This window comes from Meles meles, chromosome 2 (genome assembly GCF_922984935.1).
Source record: "Meles meles chromosome 2, mMelMel3.1 paternal haplotype, whole genome shotgun sequence".
In the NCBI taxonomy this organism is placed as follows: domain Eukaryota; kingdom Metazoa; phylum Chordata; class Mammalia; order Carnivora; family Mustelidae; genus Meles; species Meles meles.
Window position 1 is genome coordinate 100,930,653 of NC_060067.1, and position 19,797 is coordinate 100,950,449.

Consider the following 19,797-nt stretch of genomic DNA (forward strand, 5'->3'; position numbering starts at 1 on the left):
TTGACAGACAGAGGTCACAAGTAGGCAGAGAAGCAGGCAGAGAGAGAGGAAGGGAAGCAAGCAGACTCCCCGCTGAGCAGAGCGCCTGATGTGGGGCTCGATCCCAGGACCCTGGGATCATGACCTGAGCAGAAGGCAAGAGGCTTAACCCACTGAGCCACCCAGGTGCCCCTCATTTGAAAGATTTTTTATAAAATACACTTTGGATACAAGTGCTTTGTCGGATACCTGAATTGCAAATGTTTTCTTCCAGCAGGCGGCATGTCTCTTCATCCTCTTGACACTGCCTTTAGCGGAGCAAAAGTTTTCATTTTGGTGAGGTACAATTTATCAACTTTTTTTTCTCTTCTGTTTATCATGCTTTTGGTGTCATTTCTAAGAACCGTTAACCCCAAGACAAAGATTTCTTTTTTTCCTAAAAATTTTATTTTTAAAAAATTTTATATCTAAAATTTACATCTTAAATTCAGATCTATGATCCATTTTGAGTTCATCTTTGCAATGGCAGGTGGTTCAGGTTGAGGTTTAGTATTTTGCTCATAGGTACCTACTTGGTCCAACATCATTTGTTGAAAAGACTATCCTTTCTCCACTGAATTGCTTTTGCACTTTTGTCAAAGATCAAATGACCATATTACCTCAAGTCCATTTCTGGACATTCTAGTCCATTCCATTAATTTATGGATCTATGCATCTATCTCCTGATTAATACCACAGCTCAGTATAACTTTTTAAAAATTCATAAAAATGCAGTTTTATGGAACAGTGAATCCTGTTATAAGGTTCCTGTGCTGTAGGTAATCCCTTGTCTCAAATAAGCATGTTTAAATATCTCTCATCCTGTTGGCATAAATTATGCTCAATTTCATTTAAAGACTGCTGCTACCAGACTAAACTGCTTTCACCAACATTAAAGCATTAGAAAAGTTTTTCCAGATGTTCACACATACCCACAAACGCACACATGATAAGACTCAGAAATGCCTATTTTGATCTGTTTTCTGTGTTTTTCTACTATATTTCCTACTCTCTGCTGAACATTTCCAGCTGGTGATATCCCACAGCCCCAAAAGTCCCTGTGCATGTGAAAAATTGAGATTATGCAATACCTTCTGATTAGTTTATGTTTACTAAAAAGATTGAATGTAACATAAGAATTAAAAAATTTGGCTTAAAGTTCAATGTTTTGATACTTTGATAGCTGTCAGAGACAAATATATTTCACAATTATATTTATGTCAAATGGAAGATCTGCCTTCACTGGCTGTATACACAAAGTCACAAAATACATCATTCACAGATTTTATTGAATTAGGCTAGCAAATCTCATCTTCCTAGATTTCAACCAGTAAATGAAAACTAACCAGAATGTTTCATATTTTCTATTTTTACCAATTAAAAAGAACAAAAATTATTTAGAAGTTTTTTTAAAGTTCCAAAAACTGTTCACAAGGCTATTGTTGTTTTATAAGAAAGCAGACATAAGACTTTTTAATAGGTGGGGGGGGCGCCTGGGTGGCTCAGTGGGTTAAGCCTCTGCCTTCGACTCAGGTCATGATCTCAGGGTCCTGGGATCGAGCCCCACATCGGGCTCTCTGCTCAGCGGGGAGCCTGCTTCCTCCTCTCTCTCTCTGCCTGCCTCTCTGCCTACTTGTGATCTCTGTCTGTCAAATAAATAAATAAAATATTTAAAAAAAAAAAAGACTTTTTAATAGGTGGCATACTGACATTAGGTTGTTCAACAACCTAATCACAGAATAATAGAGATTTTTCTAAACACCTGTTTTCATGTGCTCTCTTCATACACAAGTTTCTTACAATCAGCAGTTACTTCCTCATTGTTAGAACATCACCTTCAGTTTGAAGGGGAAAAATGTCTGATTTTATTTTTTTGAGTAGCATACTAGTAACATCTATTTGTCATCCCAGAAAAGGTAAAACAACAATAATAAAAACACACTGAAACACTTATTCTTTTTTAAAAGGAAAACTATGGGGTCCTGGGTGGCTCAGTTGGTTAAGCGTCTGCCTTTGGCTCAGGTCATGATCCCGGGGTCCTGGGATCAAGCCCCACATCCGGCTCCCTGCTTGGCAGGAACCCTGTTTCTTCCTCTCCACTCTTCTTGCTGTCTGTCAAATAAATGAACAAAATCTCAAAGAAATAAAAAAGGAAAAGAAAATTATATAACACTAGCTCTCTTGTGTGCTTTGCTTGAGGATGCTCTATGGCAAGCCTGTGGAAAGAATAGGTTCATGGTTACCATCCCCCCCAATCCAATACAAACTATCACAAAGAATCCAGTTTAGTCTTGTTTTAGAGAAGTCAAATCATCAGTGATATCCCACCGCACTTTGTGCAGTTCTAGTTTCAATTTGTTGACAACACTGCTGCCCTGGGAGACTGCCAAGGACTGTGGTATAGGGCCCGCTGTGATCTTACCGAAGAATCTTTTTTGCTGATATGCCAGTGAATTCATGGTTCCATTGGCACTGGGTACCCTTCTACTACTTTTTTCATAACACATTTGTCAATAGATAAAGAAGTCATTGACTAAGGGGAAAATTTCTTCTCTGATGCATTTTTCCTTTATTGGTTAATGGAAAAGTATTTGTTCTTTGTGCATTTCATTGTTGAAACAAAGACGAATGCAAGAGTGGCTAAGATCACTAGCACTGGAGACAGAAAGCCCCTGTTGATTGTTTCCCAGCACCACTAATTATTAGCTGTCTGACGTTTAGCTCATTACTTAACCTCTCTGCGTATTGGTTTCGTCATCTTTAAATGGAGATGATAATAGTACTTATCTCACAGAATTATTATGAAAACTAAACAAATTATTTCATGCCAGATGCTTAGAATTTTTCCTCACATATAATGAGTAGTCATTTAAGTGTTGACTATTACTTTCTGGAAAATGCCATAAGCCAAGCTATATTAGAAACACCTTTACTTTTACTCAACTCCATAATTTTTATAATACTTTCTCTTCAAAATTTTGGTAATGCTTTCTGTGAAGTTTTCAACAGTGTTTGCTGACAAAAGAACACATTTTAATCTGTTGTTATGTGGTTTTCCATGTATTATTTTAGCTGTGTTCTACCACAGCAGGAAGCAGGAGAAATATGTATTTCACTAATAGTAAGAGGCTTTTCTATTTTTGCTATAATGTCAGAAATCTTGGGCGCCTTCTAAATTTTTGTCATTAAGCTTAGTAAATAGAGTCCTATATATCCAAACTTTGAACACAGCTGTAAAAATCAGAAAAAGTCATTTTGCATTCCTGGATACTCATTTTAAAACATCTTGCTTGTCCTGAAGGCTTCATATTACCATTAGCTAACATTTCAAGGCAAATTTTACACTTGTGTGGTTCATCGCTAATATTAATAAACATAAATCCAGTTTTCAGACTATCTTCTTATTAATTTTTTTTTCCTATTTTTTGTCAAGTCTAAAGAGACTTACATTGTTTTTGTCTCTTATGCAACCAAGAAAGAGCTTATTCTAGGAAAAAGAAAAGTGTCCTTCTGTCCTTCCCTGATTATTCTCTTGAGCTTGAATTAGTAGCATTGTCTGCAATCTTCAGTTCCTTTGCAGGAAGGTTTTTAAGCCACTTGTCGGATTTTGTCAAGTTAGTTTTGGTAAATCCAACTAATATGGCCATAAGTCATGGGTAAACTGCAGCCCATTCCATATCCGGCTCTCTGAGCTGGGAACCCCACTGTCCCCTCAGGAGACTCTGGGCATTTGGATCAGTGATATTAACACTGTCAGTCTAAACACATAATTGATGTTGAATAGACATTTGTTAAATTGATTTGAATTAACTTATTGGTATAATTTATATAAAAGGAAACCTTAGTCCTACTTTCAAGGTGCTTTAAATATAAACAACTAGACATATTAAGAGACTTAACCTAAACCAACCTAATATTATTAATACTTTTTGGTAGGAAGAACTAATCATTACACTGGTGGGCTTTCAACCATCAGTCATGGGAGGTGGCACATACATGGTAAATTTTATGAGTCCAGGGTCCTGAGTTCAAAGTATTACAGAATCCTAGTGAATTACTTCGCCCCTCTGGATCTCAGCTTCTCAGCAGTAACAGGAGGCCTCTGGGTACATGATCTTCTAGGTCTTTCTAATCTAACATTAACAATTCAATTCCTATCCCGCTGGTCTTACAGAATTCAACAGTTTCCTTGTCTGGAACAATTTGTAAAGAAGCCTAAGCTTGTGGTAAATTCATAAATAGATGTTATTCACCTTAACTCCTATTTTCTGTGAAATGTTTTCTTCTTTCTGCTTCTCTCAACTTGAAACATCAAGTTAATAATGTGTCACTATGAGCTCTACAAAAGGAAATAAAACCTTAACCTGAAACAAACAACGCCCACCCCTGCCGTGACGTATGCTCAACCCTCTGGAGGAAGTCTAGAAAATTCATCAACTGACTACATCTGGAAAAAAATTATTAGAGGTACAAAATGTGGTGTGGGTCTCATCTATAACTAACACAATTATCTTCTTTAACTGCCTTTAAAAGAATGTTTCCCAAATTGCAAAGCGAAACATTGCCTATGGATACTACGTTCTGAGCATCCCTAAACAAATAGACAAAAACAAAAGAAAATTAAGAAGTATCGATCTCTAGATGTTTCCTGAGTCCAAATTCATTGTTCTTATTAATTCCACCCTGGCCAGCACTTAGTCCTAGGTCCCAGCTGCATGCATAGCTATAGAAATAGAGAAAAAAAAAATGCTTCATATAATTTCTTCAGAATGTTGAAGGCAAATATGACAAATAGAATAATTACTTAGGAAAAAATAATGAATTGGGGATTTTGTGCCACACTTGATCATCAAGGATAATGACAAATCACAGAGAAGAGTGGGTAAGATGATGGTGAGGCTTGTTCATCCCAAGACACTAATTTCAGATTTCTTTAAGCACCATTACAAATTTGAAGAAATGGTATTAGAAAATTTTCACAAAGCAAAGGTGTTCCTAATGTCGCAGCTTATGGTCTTTGGTAGAAAGTAACAGCTAGGGGCGCCTGGGTGGCTCAGTGGGTTAAGCCTCTGCCTTTGGCTCAGGTCATGATCGCAGGGTCCTGGGATCGAGACCCGCACTGGGCTCTCTGCTCTGCAGGGAGCCTGCTTCCTCCTCTCTCTCTGCCTGCCTCTCTGCCTAGTTGTGATTTCTCTCTGTCAAATAAATAAAAAATATTAAAAAAAAAAAAAGAAAGTAACAGCTAGTATCTCGTGGAAACTCACTAAATCAGGCAAGATTGTAAGCATCTTACATGAATTAATTAACTGAGTCTTCATAAAATCCTATGAGGTAAGCATTGGCAGCTCATTATCAGCTACATAACGGAACCTTATCCATTTAAAAAGCTGAGTGAGACCTAACACAACCTGCCAGGCACAGCACATGGACAGAGGGTAGGGGAGGCTTTCATGCAAAATAAGACAACAAGCAAAGTGACACCAGAATCACCTGTCTGCAACTGCCCCCCTTTTTTGGTGACAAGATCAATTCACTTGGGTAATGCACCAACCACAATTCACTCTGCTTAAAAAGTGTCCTTGGTTTCAAAAATGACATTTCATCTTCTCTGTCGGAAGTGATAAAATCTGGTCATTTCATGTGCATCGACCTGGTTTACGTTAAAGAGGGATATTCATGCACAATGTGCTTCTTTTTGGCTTTCTTTCCAGAAGATAATATAACAATATTGAAAGACAGTATGGGTACTTGGATGGCTCAGTCAGTTAAGCATGTGACTTCAGCTCCAGTCATGATCCCAAGGTCCTGGGATTGAGCCCCACATCAGGCTCCCCGCTCAGTGGGGAGCCTGCTTCTCCCTCTCCCTCTGCCCCTCCCCCATTTGTGCGTGCTCTCTCTCTCTCTCTCATTCTTTCTCCCTTTCTCAAATAAATAAAATCTGAAAGAAAGAATGAACGAAAGAAAAAAAAATAAAGAAAGAAAAAGTGAGGAAGAAAGGGAGAAAGAGGGTGACTAGGTGGCTCAGTTGGTTAAGCATCTGTGTTTGGCTCAGATCATGATCCCAGGGTCCTGGGATAGAGCCCCATGTTGGGCTCTCTGCTCAGCGGGGAGCCTGCTTCTCCCTCTCCCTCTGCCTACAGCTCCCCCTACTTGCGCTCTGTCTCTGTCAAATAAATAGATAAAACTTTCAAAAAATAAAAAAGTAAAAAACAAGTAAAAAAAGAAAGACAGTCACCTATATCATCTTTTCTTGGGCATTATTGGGTGCTTTTTAAATAACTTTTTTTTTAGATTTTTAAAATTTATTTATTTGACAGAGAGAGATCACAAGTAGGCAGAGAGGCAGGCAGAGAGAGAGAGGGAAGCAGGCTCCCTGCTGAGCAGAGAGCCCGATGCAGGGCTCGATCCCAGGACCCTGGAACCATGACCTGAGCCAAAGCCAGAGGCTTTAACCCACTGAGCAACCCAGGTTCCCTACTGGGTGCTTTTAAAATGCATTGAAATTTTAGATGAAAATTTTTCTTCATATACCTTTTTTTTCTTCTTAGATGAAATTGCTGCCATGATTCATTAGGATAACCAGGATATATCAAAGTTTCAGTTTTTTCCAAATTTGCTTTCCAAAATACAATAAACTTTTGGAGCCACTTAGAGCTTTTAAAAATCTCAACAATGTTGCTTGAATCTAAAAGATGTACATTTCCACATACTGGACAAATTAATGTTAAAGACAATAGCCTTTGCAGTCTCCCTGCAGACCAAGGAGAGGTTAAATTCCTTTCTGTTGCAAATTCTACAGTAAACAGAATAACTATATACTTCAGAGGGAGGGAGAAAAACACCAGAAGATTCCTGGTAAGCTTTTGCCTCTGTGCCTGTTTTGGGTTTTTTGTTTTGTTTTGTTTTGTTTTTTAAAGATTGTATTTATTTATGACAGAGAGAGACAGAGCAAGAGAGGGAACACAGCAGGAGGAGTGGGAGAGGGAGAAGCAGGCCTCCCGCCAAGCAGGAAGCCCAATGTGGGGCTCGAGCCCAGGACCCCAGGATCATGACCCGAGCTGAAGGCAGACGCTTAACGACTGAGCCATCCAGGTGCCCCTCTGTGCCTGTTTTTAAACCTCATAAGGGAAGGGCCTGTAATACATAGGATTGGTGTCAGCAGCTACATAGTATCAACTTTGATTGATCCTTTATCATTGATCTGTTTATACAGGATTGAATCTACAGGAGAAAAAAGATCCTTCTTCAAGCTTTTGAAATTTTAAGCAGAAAAGTATTGAAATAAATAAAATACAATATTTCTCAACTGTCACACCATGTGCAGAAGAACTAGGCAGCTGCCATGATGTTGTTGGGACTCCCTGTATCCTAGCAACCACTATCCACAGAAAGAACCACACTGTGAATGAAATCCACTTACATATACAAAGCTGATCGATGGCACACTGATAGGCTGTTCCGAAGGGAGGAAAGAAGGTAGTGCTTTTTTCTGAGCCCACTTTTCTCTCCTGTCACTGGGAGGGGCTTGCAAATAAATCAACGATTACCACGAGTCATTGTCACAGGGGTCTGCTGGCTCTCAAATGCCTTCACACTCACACAAATTCCAGGGTACTAAGTATCCTGGGAAATCCTTGGGAAACCCAGACACTGAGAGACATTAGCATGGTTAATCCAGGCCTGGGAGAATCAGAAAACCAAGGTCATAAAGTGAAAACAGACGCACACACCAATTCAAACTTCAGGCTTAGGAGGAAGGTCAAGGGGTGATGAGAGCACAAGTTTCTGCCTAGTATTTGGCTGAAACAACTGAAGTTTTCATACATTAACTAAATTCCCGCATCAAAGTGAGAGAGGAAAACTAAAGGGCTCCATAAAAATCTGCTTTTTGCTCCTCTTCCTGCTTCTATTCTTGCTAGGACCTCATAGTATTTTTTTTTACACATACCTCATAGTACCAATAATGTATGTCTTCTTTGTAAGGGGCAAGGAGTTAATGATTTCTTTAGAGTCTTCCAGCACAGTAGATAACATCCAAGGAAGGACTGGGCAAGAATGACTCGGTGAGGCCATCTTGTCCATATTCCAGACCACTGGGGTAAGACATCTAGGCGCCAAGACCCGCTAGCTCCAAGTGACTTATGGAGGACACCCAGGCCTTTGACCTTGATCTGACCAGTTCCTGGATGTCTGGGAGGTAACGTATACCAGACCACAATCCTCAGTAAAAACCCCAGACCCCAAGAAAATATGAGATTCTTCTTTTCCTTTTTGAGTCTCCCAGCCTCTGCCAGTACCTGTACTTTCTCTATATCTTCAATAACTCTGCTCTCACTCCCTCAAAGCTTGTGTTTGATTTTTGCTTTGCATATACCCAAGGACCCTCTTGGCTGGTCCTGTGGGACCCCTGCTGGGTTCTTGGATCCAGTCTGCCCACACTAAAAGAAAGCAATCAAAAAATACATGGAACAAATAAAAATAAAAACACAATGGTCCAAAATCTTTGGGATCCAGGGGCACCTGGATGGCTTAGTCAGCTAAATGTCTGACTCGATTCAGGTTCAGGTCATGATCTCAGGGCTGTGAGACCAAGCCCACATCCCACTCTGTACTCAGTAGGGAGTCTGCTTGAGATTCTCTCCCTCTGGCTCTCCCTCTGCCCCCTTCCCTGCTCATGTGCTCTCATGTATACATGCTCTCTCTCTCTTTCAAAATAAATAAATAAATCTTTTAAAAAAATCTTTGGAATGCAGTAAAAGCTGCTCCAAGAGAGAAGATTATGGCAATACAGACCTACCTCAAGAAGCAAGAAAAATTTCAAACAAACAACCTAACCTTATACTTAAAGGAGTTAGAAAAAGAGCAAACAAAACCCAAAACCAGAAAGAAGGAAATAATGAAGATTAGAACAAAAATAAATAAAACAGACTTAAAAAAAATAATAGATCAATGAAACCAGGAGCTAGATCTTTGAAAAGAGCAATAAAATTGATAAGCCTCTAGCCAGACTCATTAAAGAGAGAGAGAGGGGGAGAGAGGGGACTCAAATAAAATTAGAAATGAAAGAGGAGAAATAACAACCAACAGCACAGAATTAGAGGAGTTATAAGAGAATATTATGAAAAATTATATGCTAAAAAATTGGGCAACCTGGAAGAAATCAATAAATTACTAGAAACATAACCCTCAAAATTGAATCAGGAAGAAATGGAAAATTTGAATGGATGGATTACCAGCAATAAAATTGAAGCAGTAATTAAAAAACTCCCAACAAACAAAAGTCCAGAACCAGATAGCTTCATGGCTGAATTCTACCAAACATTTAAAGAGTTAATATCTATTCTTCTTAAACTAGTCCAAAACATAGAAGATTCCGAATTTATGTGAGCCAAATTACTAGTCCATTTACTTTTTTTTTTTTTTTAAGATTCCATTCATTTATTTGACACACAGAGAGAGATCACAAGTAGGCAGAGAGGCAGGCAGAGAGAGAAAGGAGGAAGCAGGCTTCCTGCTGAGCAGAGAGCCCGATGCGGGGCTCGATCCCAGGACCCTGAGACCATGACCCGAGCCGAAGGCAGCAGCTTAACCCACTGAGCCACCCAGGCGCCCCAGTCCATTTACTTTTAATGGAAAATAATTAGCTGTTCAATTCTGAACAAAAGCAAAAAATTCCCACCTTCCAACTTCTAAACTGAAATGTCAAATATTTGGACAACCACAACTTGTTCAAAATGTAAATTCATTTAAAAAATTATTTTATTATTTCTTTATAAGCCCTCAACAGCTTTAAAAATCTTAAAGAAACTGGTTCTAAATACAAGAAAAAATATGCAAGAAATTTAAATAATCATCTTCAAGGGGCTTGTTTTTGTTATTGGTATTACAATAAAATTATTACTGGTAAGAAATCTAGCAAGCAGATTTAACTGGTGCTTAGCGCAATTTTTATCAGTTGATATCACAGAAAGACAAACACTAGAATTGCAGTTCCACATGGACACTGACTAAAGTCAGTTTGATGTGTTTTTGTATTTTTAATAAACATTTCTTCTGATTACAAAAATACAAGTTATAAATGTTGAAATTATTGTGACTACTTTTTTAATGTGGTAAAACTATCATCAAGTGTTTCAATGCATCATTTTTTTCCTGTGTGTAAAAAAAAAGAAAATTCAATTATTGTAGAAGAAACCAAGCCACATTTAGAAAATATTACTACTATTGCCACCAATAAAAATAATGCTAACAATGATAAAAATATTGATAGCAGTTAAGACTTACTGAGAGCTAATTATATGCCAGGCTCTTTTTTATGCACTTTTTTTTTTCAAGCTCTTCTTACGTATTAATTTAGTGGTCTTGGACTGAAGCAGCTCATTATGCCTGTTGAAATTGCCAAAGAAGAATAAAAAAGAAAATGGGGCCTGGATTTCACCCCCAGAAGAGACTCTGACCCAGATGGCCCCGGGTGGTAACCTAGACACTGGTGACTATAATGTGTGGTCGGCATTGAAAACAAATATATTAGCATAATCCTGACAACAACCATTTTGAGGGTGTTTTGCACAAAGGAAAAAATCTCTGCTTTGCACTAAGGAAAATGAGACTCCATTCACAAGCAGAAGAACTGGGGTCTGAACCCCCATCTGTCTCCAAAACTTAAGCTTTTTTACCACTAAGCTTGATGGCCCCTCAAAAGCCCCAAACCACTGAGTACTTGAGGGGGTGGTTTCACTCACATGGTATGTGTAGAAGATCATTTCTATAATTTCTTTGCAGTTAGATTAAAAAAAAAAAAAAAACTTTTGCATAACCTTGGCTGAAAAAACAAACAAGATTCTGATCTTGGAATTACTCTGCTTTGCACAGGACTGGGAAACTAACCAAGGCTTAGCCAGTGCTGAAATCAAGGATCTCACTGTTTGCGGCTAAGAGTGATCTTCCCAGTTGGCTAACTTAGTACCCCCGGATCCCTCCTGCAGCCAGCTGTCTCACGGTTGGCCTGTACTTCTTCCTCACCCTTTATTTACTAAGAAAGCTCAGATAAATAATACAGGTACACATGGCAAACAGGAAAAGTTCCTTTTTTCAACTGATTCTTCTCCTCCAGGGCAAAGAGGCTTGAAAGTTCAGAAGCCACTTGCCCGCAGTTTTCTTTATTGCTCTTCTCACCTACTCTAGCTCAAATACAGGCTAATAAAATACTCATTCAATTAAAAAAAAAAAAGGCAGGAAGGATGGTGGAGAGAGAATGAAAAAACCCAATTCCGTGTTATCAAGAGGCTTACCCGGCTAGCAGTCACATGAATGACAACCTTGCATAAAGTAACTTGAACTTTGTCAAACCACAAAGCGTTCTTCCTGCTGGCCAGAGGTGGTCTGGCTTGATGCCAAAGGCAAGTAAAAAGGCCAGTAGAATTTAATTGGCAGAAAAACAGAAAGCACTGTATCTATTTAGAGGGGAGGAATACTATCCTCTGAAATGCAGGGGGCACTGGGTGTGACCCAGGCAGTTATCGGCTAACATTGAGATATGGAGTGTAAAGCAGGGGGATTTAAACCAGTGACTTGCAAGGAAGGAGGGAGCAGAGGCAGAATCACCAAGTGGCATCCAGACATTCTACACTCTCTGGGGTCTGTGCCATGTCATAGGACTGTTCAAATAAGGCACCTCCTGGTATGACTTGATCAAAGGGCTTTAGTCAAGCATGGAAGGGCCAAGGGACATTATTGAGCACCACCTGCAACCTCCATGCTGGGTGCATTTTATGTGTCTTCTCACGCCATCCCCGTAACAATCCCGAAACGGGGGTATACTTAGTTCCCAGCAACAATCTTAGTCTTGCTCAAGTATTCAATAGGTAGAATGGATTTGAAAGGAGGTATGTTTGCTTCTAAAGCCTTCCACTCTGACACAGCCCCGCTTGACTCACTGTCTCTAGCCTGGCCTTTAGGTTTACTTGGTGCAACCAGCCTTAGTGATGGCAGCTCTGAGACACCTGCAGGGGAAGCGAGGAGCTCAAGGCAGAGGCTCCTTTGCAAGCAGGAATCAATCGTTTGTTCCCTGAGCCTCTAAAGGTATGTGCAGCAGTTCATTTCTCTAAATTTTTTTGCTCTCTCAGATTCTGCTTCTTGACTGGCTCCTACCATCTCCCCTCACATCCCATGCAGAAGGCAGAGCCTGTCTCGGGGCACTGGCCAACTAGTCTCAGAAAATTCTCCTGCCCCAGAGAGTTTCCAATCCACTTGACATAACTGTCCAATAGTTTTTACTTCTGCTCCAACAGCTGAGGAACAGGTTCACGGGGGCCCTTTTGCCTTTTGTCACCCTTTTCATAGCTATTCTGTAGGACGATGTGATTAGCAGCTCGGGGAGACTTCTCATTCATTTGGGAAGAATTTATAGAGAACATATTATGAAAGCAGAAATCACTAGATCACTAGATCTCAGTCCTTCCTTCCAATACCCTTCCAGCAGGATTCTGCTCACTTGTTAGCATGAGCACTGCCTAGAGACAGAGTCCTAAGATTCAGAGCAAGAACACCTGATCTCCTCATTTGCAACTTCCTTCATGGGAGAGCCAGGGCAGGAGCCCAAAGTCAGCAGCTTGACTCAGAATTGTTCTCTTATTCCCATTAATTTGTGCTGTCTCCAGAGGCTTCTCTTCTGGAAACTTTACTGTGTTTTCTTCCCTCTACCTCTTTTTGGGAGCCATATCACTTTTCAGAAGGTCAGGGCGACAGAAAAGGTATGGCAGGGGAGTTTATGCCCTCTAGTGATTGGAAATGGCTGCCTGGTTGGAGCAACAGGTTGGAGACCCACCCAAGGAATAAATAAACCAAATCAACAGTAAGACAAGGAGAGAGAGAAAGAGGAAGGCGGAGAGAAGGGGAGAGGGGAAGGGGAGAGAAGAGAAAAAGGGGAAAGGGACGCAGGAGTGGGTAGAGAGAGAGATGTTTTTCAGACAAAGTTCTCAAGCATGATGATTCTTTGCGTCTGGTAAAAGTTCCATTTCTCCTTGATGAAAAACCCATTTAATATAGGAGGGGGTGTGTGGCATACTGGTCATTTCTTAGCAGTGCTCAAAGTTTCAATGCACCTGTTAGTAAAAAACTGAAGTTGCCCTCAGAGCTCAGAAACAGCAGGAGAGGGGAGAGAGGAGAGGAGGTTGAACTTGAAACTTGGCTTTCAAAATGACAGAATCACATCTGTTCCCTATTCCCTTCCCATTTTTCACGAGTGTTTTAGCAACTTCTGAGTTCTTCTACAAATTTATCAGAAAGAAGGATTTTTTTAAACTTTATGGCTTATATAGAAACAGTTTGCACAAAAAAATCCATCTGTTTTCCCAGCTTCCAATATAAAGCTGACCAGCCAAGTCAGTATATATTCCTCATGTCAGAATAAATACAGCAGTTTACATGAAAAGAAATGTTCAGTTACTTACAAATGAAACATATTCACTCAAACACGCAAGAACAGTTTGAGAGCCATGAATTTTTATAGCTGGTAGCAGATTACCTCTAACAACCAGAAGGAAATGTACGTGCATGAGAGAACAAAAATTACCCAAATATACCCACCCAAAGACAAATCAGAAAAAAACACCCAAGTATACAAAAATGGACAGGTATATGAAGGCAGTTTCTGGGAGGATGTGAATTCCTTTTAATGAGATGACTTACCTACACAAGTAGAATTTCCCTTTCCTGGGGGAGAGGCTTCAGGGCAGTTCCAGTGTTCCAGGACTGAGAGACTAGCAAAACTACATTTAAAAACTACCGGCAACAGAATGACTAGGACGAGCAGCATAATCTTGATGGGCTTGATCTTTCAACAGAAAATCACTTGATTTTGCTTGAGCATAGCCCGGGCAGAGTGGGTACGTCTGACCCCAACCGTGTCCCCCTGGGTTGGCCTGCAGCCCTGGGGCATCTTTCGCTCTGCTCCTTTGCTGTAGTCCTCCAGCTCTTCCTTCTTCAACTCAAGACAGTGGCCTGCAGCCTGTCAGGGACCCTTGGGAAAGATTTCTTTATCAAAGTTCTTGGGAAGTCGGTAAGAAAATACCTGACACCCGTACGACAAATTTCACAGTTTCACGGCCGCTGACTTCGCTGTGACAGGCAGAGCAGTGTAGGCCACGGTGAGAGAGAGAGGAGAAAAAGGAAAGTGATGGAAAGTTCCGACCGACCCTTGCTGAGGCTGAAAAAGAAGAACAGTGATAGGATTCCTCCCCAAACACAGTTTCTCTTTTTGCAAAGTAGAATGACTCCCTTTCCTTTTTAAAGCCCTTTTGGCTCCACCTCCTGTCTCCTTTAGTGACACTTGAGTGAGCCTCTGTTTGCAAATGTGAGTGTGGGCAATTGCTCACTGCAGGAAAGCAGGGACGGCTGCCAGGGAGGAGATAACTGGCGACTCACCATAAATATTCCGGGCAGAACCAGGGAGAGAGCAATTAGGGGGCTGCGGAGTTGCTCCTGGTGTCTAGGAGGTACCTGTGGGAGAGTGGCTGTTTTAATACCTGGAAGGATGGCCACAAAGCTAAACCGTGCCATACAAATCAGTGGTGAACGACAGTGCGGATAATTAAGACTTGGAGTAATTGAGCATTCACATGAGCCGTATTAGAACAAAATGTCAACACCAGCACACATTCCTGGAGCTTTATCTTTTTTTCTTTCTCCTGTATATTTTATAGCGGAATTTGAACGATTATTCTTTCCAAATCAAAGGGAAATCCCTGAAGCCAAATGAAGAGATAGCGTATGCACAGACACCTTTTCTTTCAGCATGAGCATAACAAAACATCAGAAGGGGCCAGGAGTGCAGGGAAAGGAGTGGGTTGTTATTACAGAGCCACGTTGGAAAAAATAAGCTAATAGTGCAGAATCTGGGAAGCACTGGAAATCCAGCACAGTTGACTGCTGTCCCTTCCCAGACAACTTAGGCTATCTTTTCACATATCAGGGGTAGAAAAGAAAAGCTTGAAGTACCCATTATTGCCCCCTCAGTTGTTTTGTCAGGAATGCACCCAGAAATAGGCAGCTCAGGCAAACCGTTTATACCAGATTTGATGAACAATGGAATTTTCTTCCCGTTTACTTCAGCCTGGAAAACAAGTTTTCATTTAAGTTGCCCAGAGGTAGTGTTCCAAGTGCTAGTCAAAATGTAGATAAAGCGATAGTCACAACAGTCAAATGTGTGAGCACCCATTCTGGGAGAGAACGGGAAGAACTCCAAGCCTTTCACTCATATTTAATTAGGTCCTCATCATTCCTCTGATACTGGGTCACTTTCTGAAGTGGCTAAAGTCAGGATTTCTCTGATTTTAGCCGGCCTCAGCCAGACAGCTCTGATTTCTCACAAGAGAAGCAGACCCTGGCAGGCAGCAGAAGTCACATGGGGGAATATATGGAATATTCCATTGCTTTCTGGACTCACTTGGACTCGAAACTCAGAATGAATGTCCTCCAATAACCTGCACTAAGTTACTAACCTTGTTAAGCTTCCCCTACAGCAGAATGCATTGCCAGTGTTACAGGAGACGAGGACTAGAAGGACAGTCAAGCACTGGGCTGAACTAGTGGAGAGAGGAGGAATGATATGAGCACAGATATGAAGTAATCCAAAACTATATTCTATTTGGATGTGGAATCTCTTCTTATTTTTTGGTCGTAAAAAGGCTCACTTTCCTAATTACATGTCACCTGGGCTAACAGGGTCATTAATGTTGAGCATAAGCCCCTTCGTAGATGATGGAGTCAGCATGGCTACAGTGGAAGTCAAGACTGGGGACTGATGTAAAAGATCAAGCTCAGCTCATCCACAGAAAACCAGGGTTGCCAAGATAGCAAAATCTTAAACCAGAACTACCCATGCAGAAAGGACTTGCAGAGATATTACTCCATATTCTTACTCCTAGATAAACCTGAACCTCGTCTGGGCAAATGAACACTGCCCGTGTTTTAAAGGTGCCCAGAAATCAGTTTTATGGGCCAAATACCCATTTTAGTTTCTGGGATTGAGTCAAATTAACTAATTCATTGATTAATTAAACATCTATGTGTGATAGAGCCCTGTACACAAAATAGAAGTCATGGCCCCCTAAGTTCAAGAGCTTGCTTAGGTGGATTAACAACAACAGGAAGTAGTTGTGAGTATGAGCTAATGAAAGGCCAGTCACCAATTATTCTGGAGGTGTCAGGAAAGAAGGGGCAACTGTCGCGAACTGCGGACTGGAGCATGCAGTGAAGCTTCGGGAGATAAATAGGAAGTCTCAGATCAGCGTGGAGAGGAGGAAAGCCAGGCTGACCATAGGCCGTGGAACGGGAATGGACAAAGAAAAATAAATGCTTATTTATGAGGTCCTTAGATCCTGAGGGGACAGAGATGGATGGGAGGAAACCCTGCTGGCAGGTTAGTAAGAGAACGGGGTATTAATGGCAAGGAGACAGCTCCGAATGTTTTTTTTTTTTTAATTTTATTTATTTATTTGACAGAGAGAGATCACAAGTAGACAGAGAGGCAGGCAGAGAGAGAGAGAGAAGCAGGCTCGCTGCTGAGCAGAGAGACCGATGCGGGACTCGATCCCAGGACCCTGAGATCAAGACCTGAGCCGAAGGCAGCGGCTTAACCCAAAGAGCCACCCAGGTGCCCCAGCTCTGAATGTTTTTAAGCGTAAGTGGACATCAGTGCAAGAAGGGAGGCTATCGGGAGACATGGTTATACGTGCTGGTCACCATTCTTACTCTGCAGATAAAATTTTCCTATTGAAGCACAAAGCACCTAATTCTCCTGGACTACAGATTTGCTGTATGCCCAGCTGCTGTTGTCATCACCATCACCACACCACCAACAGACTGTTCCCAAGGAGCCAGGCATAGGTCATGCTTTATTCACATCACCTCCAATCTTCCCCACCACCTCGCCATTCACAAATGAGGACACCAAAGATCAGAAAGTCTGAGAAATTTTCCCAGTATCACACCCATTTATGGAGGGTACGGACTCTAAAGTCATTATTGTCTCTTTGTTAACAGCGGTTTTGTTAAGAAAATATTTATAGCAGCTTTATTCATAATCGCCTAAGATTGGAAGAGACCAAGATGTCCTTCAAGAGAAGAACGGATAAATAAACTGTGGTATATCCATATAAGAGAATATCACGCAGGAATAAACTGAACCGTCAAGCCATTAAAGACCTGAAGGAATCATAAATGCATGTTGCTAAGTGAAAGAAGCCGATTTTAAAAGCTCCATACTGCATGAATTGAATTTTATAACATCCTGGAAAAAGCAAAACTATGGAGACAGTAAAAAAGATCACAGGTGGTCGGGGGTTAGGGTGAGGAGAGGTCAACTGGGGGAGCACAAAAGATTTTAGGGCACTAAAACTATTCTGTAGGATACAACAATGGTGGATACATGCCATTATGCACTTATATATTTATCAAAACACATACAATGTACAACAAGAGTGAACTGTAAACAACGGACTTTAGTTAATAACAATATGCATCAATACTGGCTCATCAATTGTAAGAAATGTAGAACACCAATGCAAGGTATTCAATAAGAGGGGAAAGAGGGGGGACTATGGGAATTCTCTGAACTTTCTGCAGTTTTTCTGTAAGCCTAAAACTGCTTTAATGAAAACGGTCTATTTTTTTAAGAAAAGGAAGGGAGTCACTATCCACCATCCAGTTAAGCAATGCTATGCACAGATTAAGTAATGCCATGCTTCTACCAAATGAAGTCAGATTTTAAAAAGCTCTTGGTAGGGGTGCCTGAGTGGCTCAGTGGGTTAAAGCCTCTGCCTTCAGCTTGGGTCATGATCCCAGGGTCCTGGGATCGAGCCCCACATCAGGCTCTCTGCTCAGCGGAGGGCATTCTTCCTCCTCTCTCTCTGCCTCTCTGCCTGCTTGTGATCTCTGTCTGTCAAATAAAAAATTAAATCTTTTAAAAAAATAAAAATAAAAAATAAAAAAATAAAAATCTCTTGGTAAACAAGAATAAAAGAGGAATCCTGCCCATGCTCCATTTTTCATCTAATTCCTACCCCAGTCACCTAGAAAGGTTCCTCTGACCAAGAAGAAGAAACAAGACTCCAGAAACCGGACAGATAAAAAAGAGCATAAAAATCCATAATATAGGGGCGTCTGGGTGGCTCAGTGGGTTAAAGCCTCTGCCTTCAGCTCAGGTCATGATCCCAGGGTCCTGGGATCAAGCCCCGCATCGGGTTCTCTGCTCAGCAGGGAGCCTGCTTCCTCCTCTCTCTCTGCCTGCCTCTCTGCCTACTTGAAATTTCTGTCTGTCAAATAAATAAATAAATAAAAATCTTTAAAAAAAAATCCATAATATATAATTCTATGAAGTAGCAGCAAAATTTAAAATAAAAAGAAAAGCTCATTTTAGACTGCACTGCATTTATTTACAGAATCTCAGCCTGTCTGCTTGTTGCAACCTGAGGAGTTTCTTGGGTGAAATCTGAAACTGGCCCTGCACTGGAAGGGCGGGGAGAGACCAGAGAAAGGGACAGGGCGCTCCAGATTGGTAAGTGGCAGGTTTGTTGTTGCTGTTGTTGTTGTTGTTGTTTTTGTAAGTGGCAGTTTTTTAGGTTTTGTTTTATTTCTGAAATACAGAATTTTATTTAGAAACTGTTTAAAATAGGAAAAACAAAACTAACAAAAACCCGGTCAAGAATGACCCAGTGGATGGGTGCTGATTCATTACCGCTCAGGTCCTGATCTCAGGACTGGGGGCTTGACCCCTGGCGAGGGGTGGGGGGGAGGTGCTCTGCGCTGGGTGTGGAACCTACTTAAAGATTCTCTCTCCCACTCCCTCTGCACCTCCCCCCATTCTCTCCCTCTAAGGAAAAACAAACAAACAAATCAAAGACCAGGTGGAAAGTAGGTTTCCAATAAAATGGAATTTGGGGGCAACAAAAGTCTAAACGGCCACAAAAGAGAAACAGCACCACTGCTTTCCTTGAACAATGGCTAATTACTTGCTTTTTTTTTTTTTTTTTTGGTGATTGTTAATCACTGAAACTGGGTTTTCCTCTGAATTCCGCACAGAGCATGCACTACACAATTTTAACTTAAAGCACCTGCATTTTACACACATTTTAGGATAAGCTGGGGAGGTGGCAGTTTTAATAAGCAAGGGGACTTACGTAGGAGGCTCGTCGTAGGAGGTTGCAAGACAAGCGGGTCTCTGCACTCACTGCCCAGAATCTTTAAAGTTTATATAGAAGCCTTAACAGGGTTCAATCACACACATCCCTCAGAGCCTCGTAACACATTGCTCTCTCAAGTTTGCATCCTTGAAATGGCTCCGGCTACAGGAACAATGAGCGGAACGTACCTTCCAAGCCCAGGATTGGAGGTGAGGAGCCTCCCACTGCCTGGTCCATCTAGCGGATCATCCGGCCTCAAATCATCCGGGTTACCTCCTCCGAGTATGACTTCTTCACCGTTCTCTGAGGTATTTTTAACTTATAAAAATGTTAAGGGTTAGGGAAAGGACTCTGGCTTTTTTTTTTTTTAATCATCCGTAATTCACTCTTTCCCCGACTTTCAGTTCCACTGAATCTATAGGAAGCATAGTTCATGAAGTATGGACGAGAAGTCCCTGTGTGGCTCCGTCAGTTAAGCGTTGGCCTTCGGCTCAGGTCCTGATCCCAGAGTCGTGGAATCCAGCCCCACGCTGGGCTCCGGGATGAGGAAAGAGTCAGCTTCCCTCTGCCTTCGTCTCAGGTCGAGATCCCAGAGTCC

The 19,797-nt window shown here is 41.1% G+C and overlaps 1 protein-coding gene across 1 annotated transcript in view; it reads right to left on the bottom strand.

Annotated features, from left to right (window-relative positions):
* Positions 1–14,288, bottom strand: part of EGF (epidermal growth factor) — a 95,335-nt gene extending 81,047 nt beyond the window's left edge. The window contains exon 1 of the mRNA XM_045998355.1: positions 13,708–14,288. Coding sequence (XP_045854311.1) covers positions 13,708–13,834 — 127 coding nt within the window. The 5' untranslated portion in view covers positions 13,835–14,288. The remainder of the gene's footprint in view (positions 1–13,707) is intronic.
* Between the last annotated feature and the right edge of the window lie 5,509 nt (positions 14,289–19,797).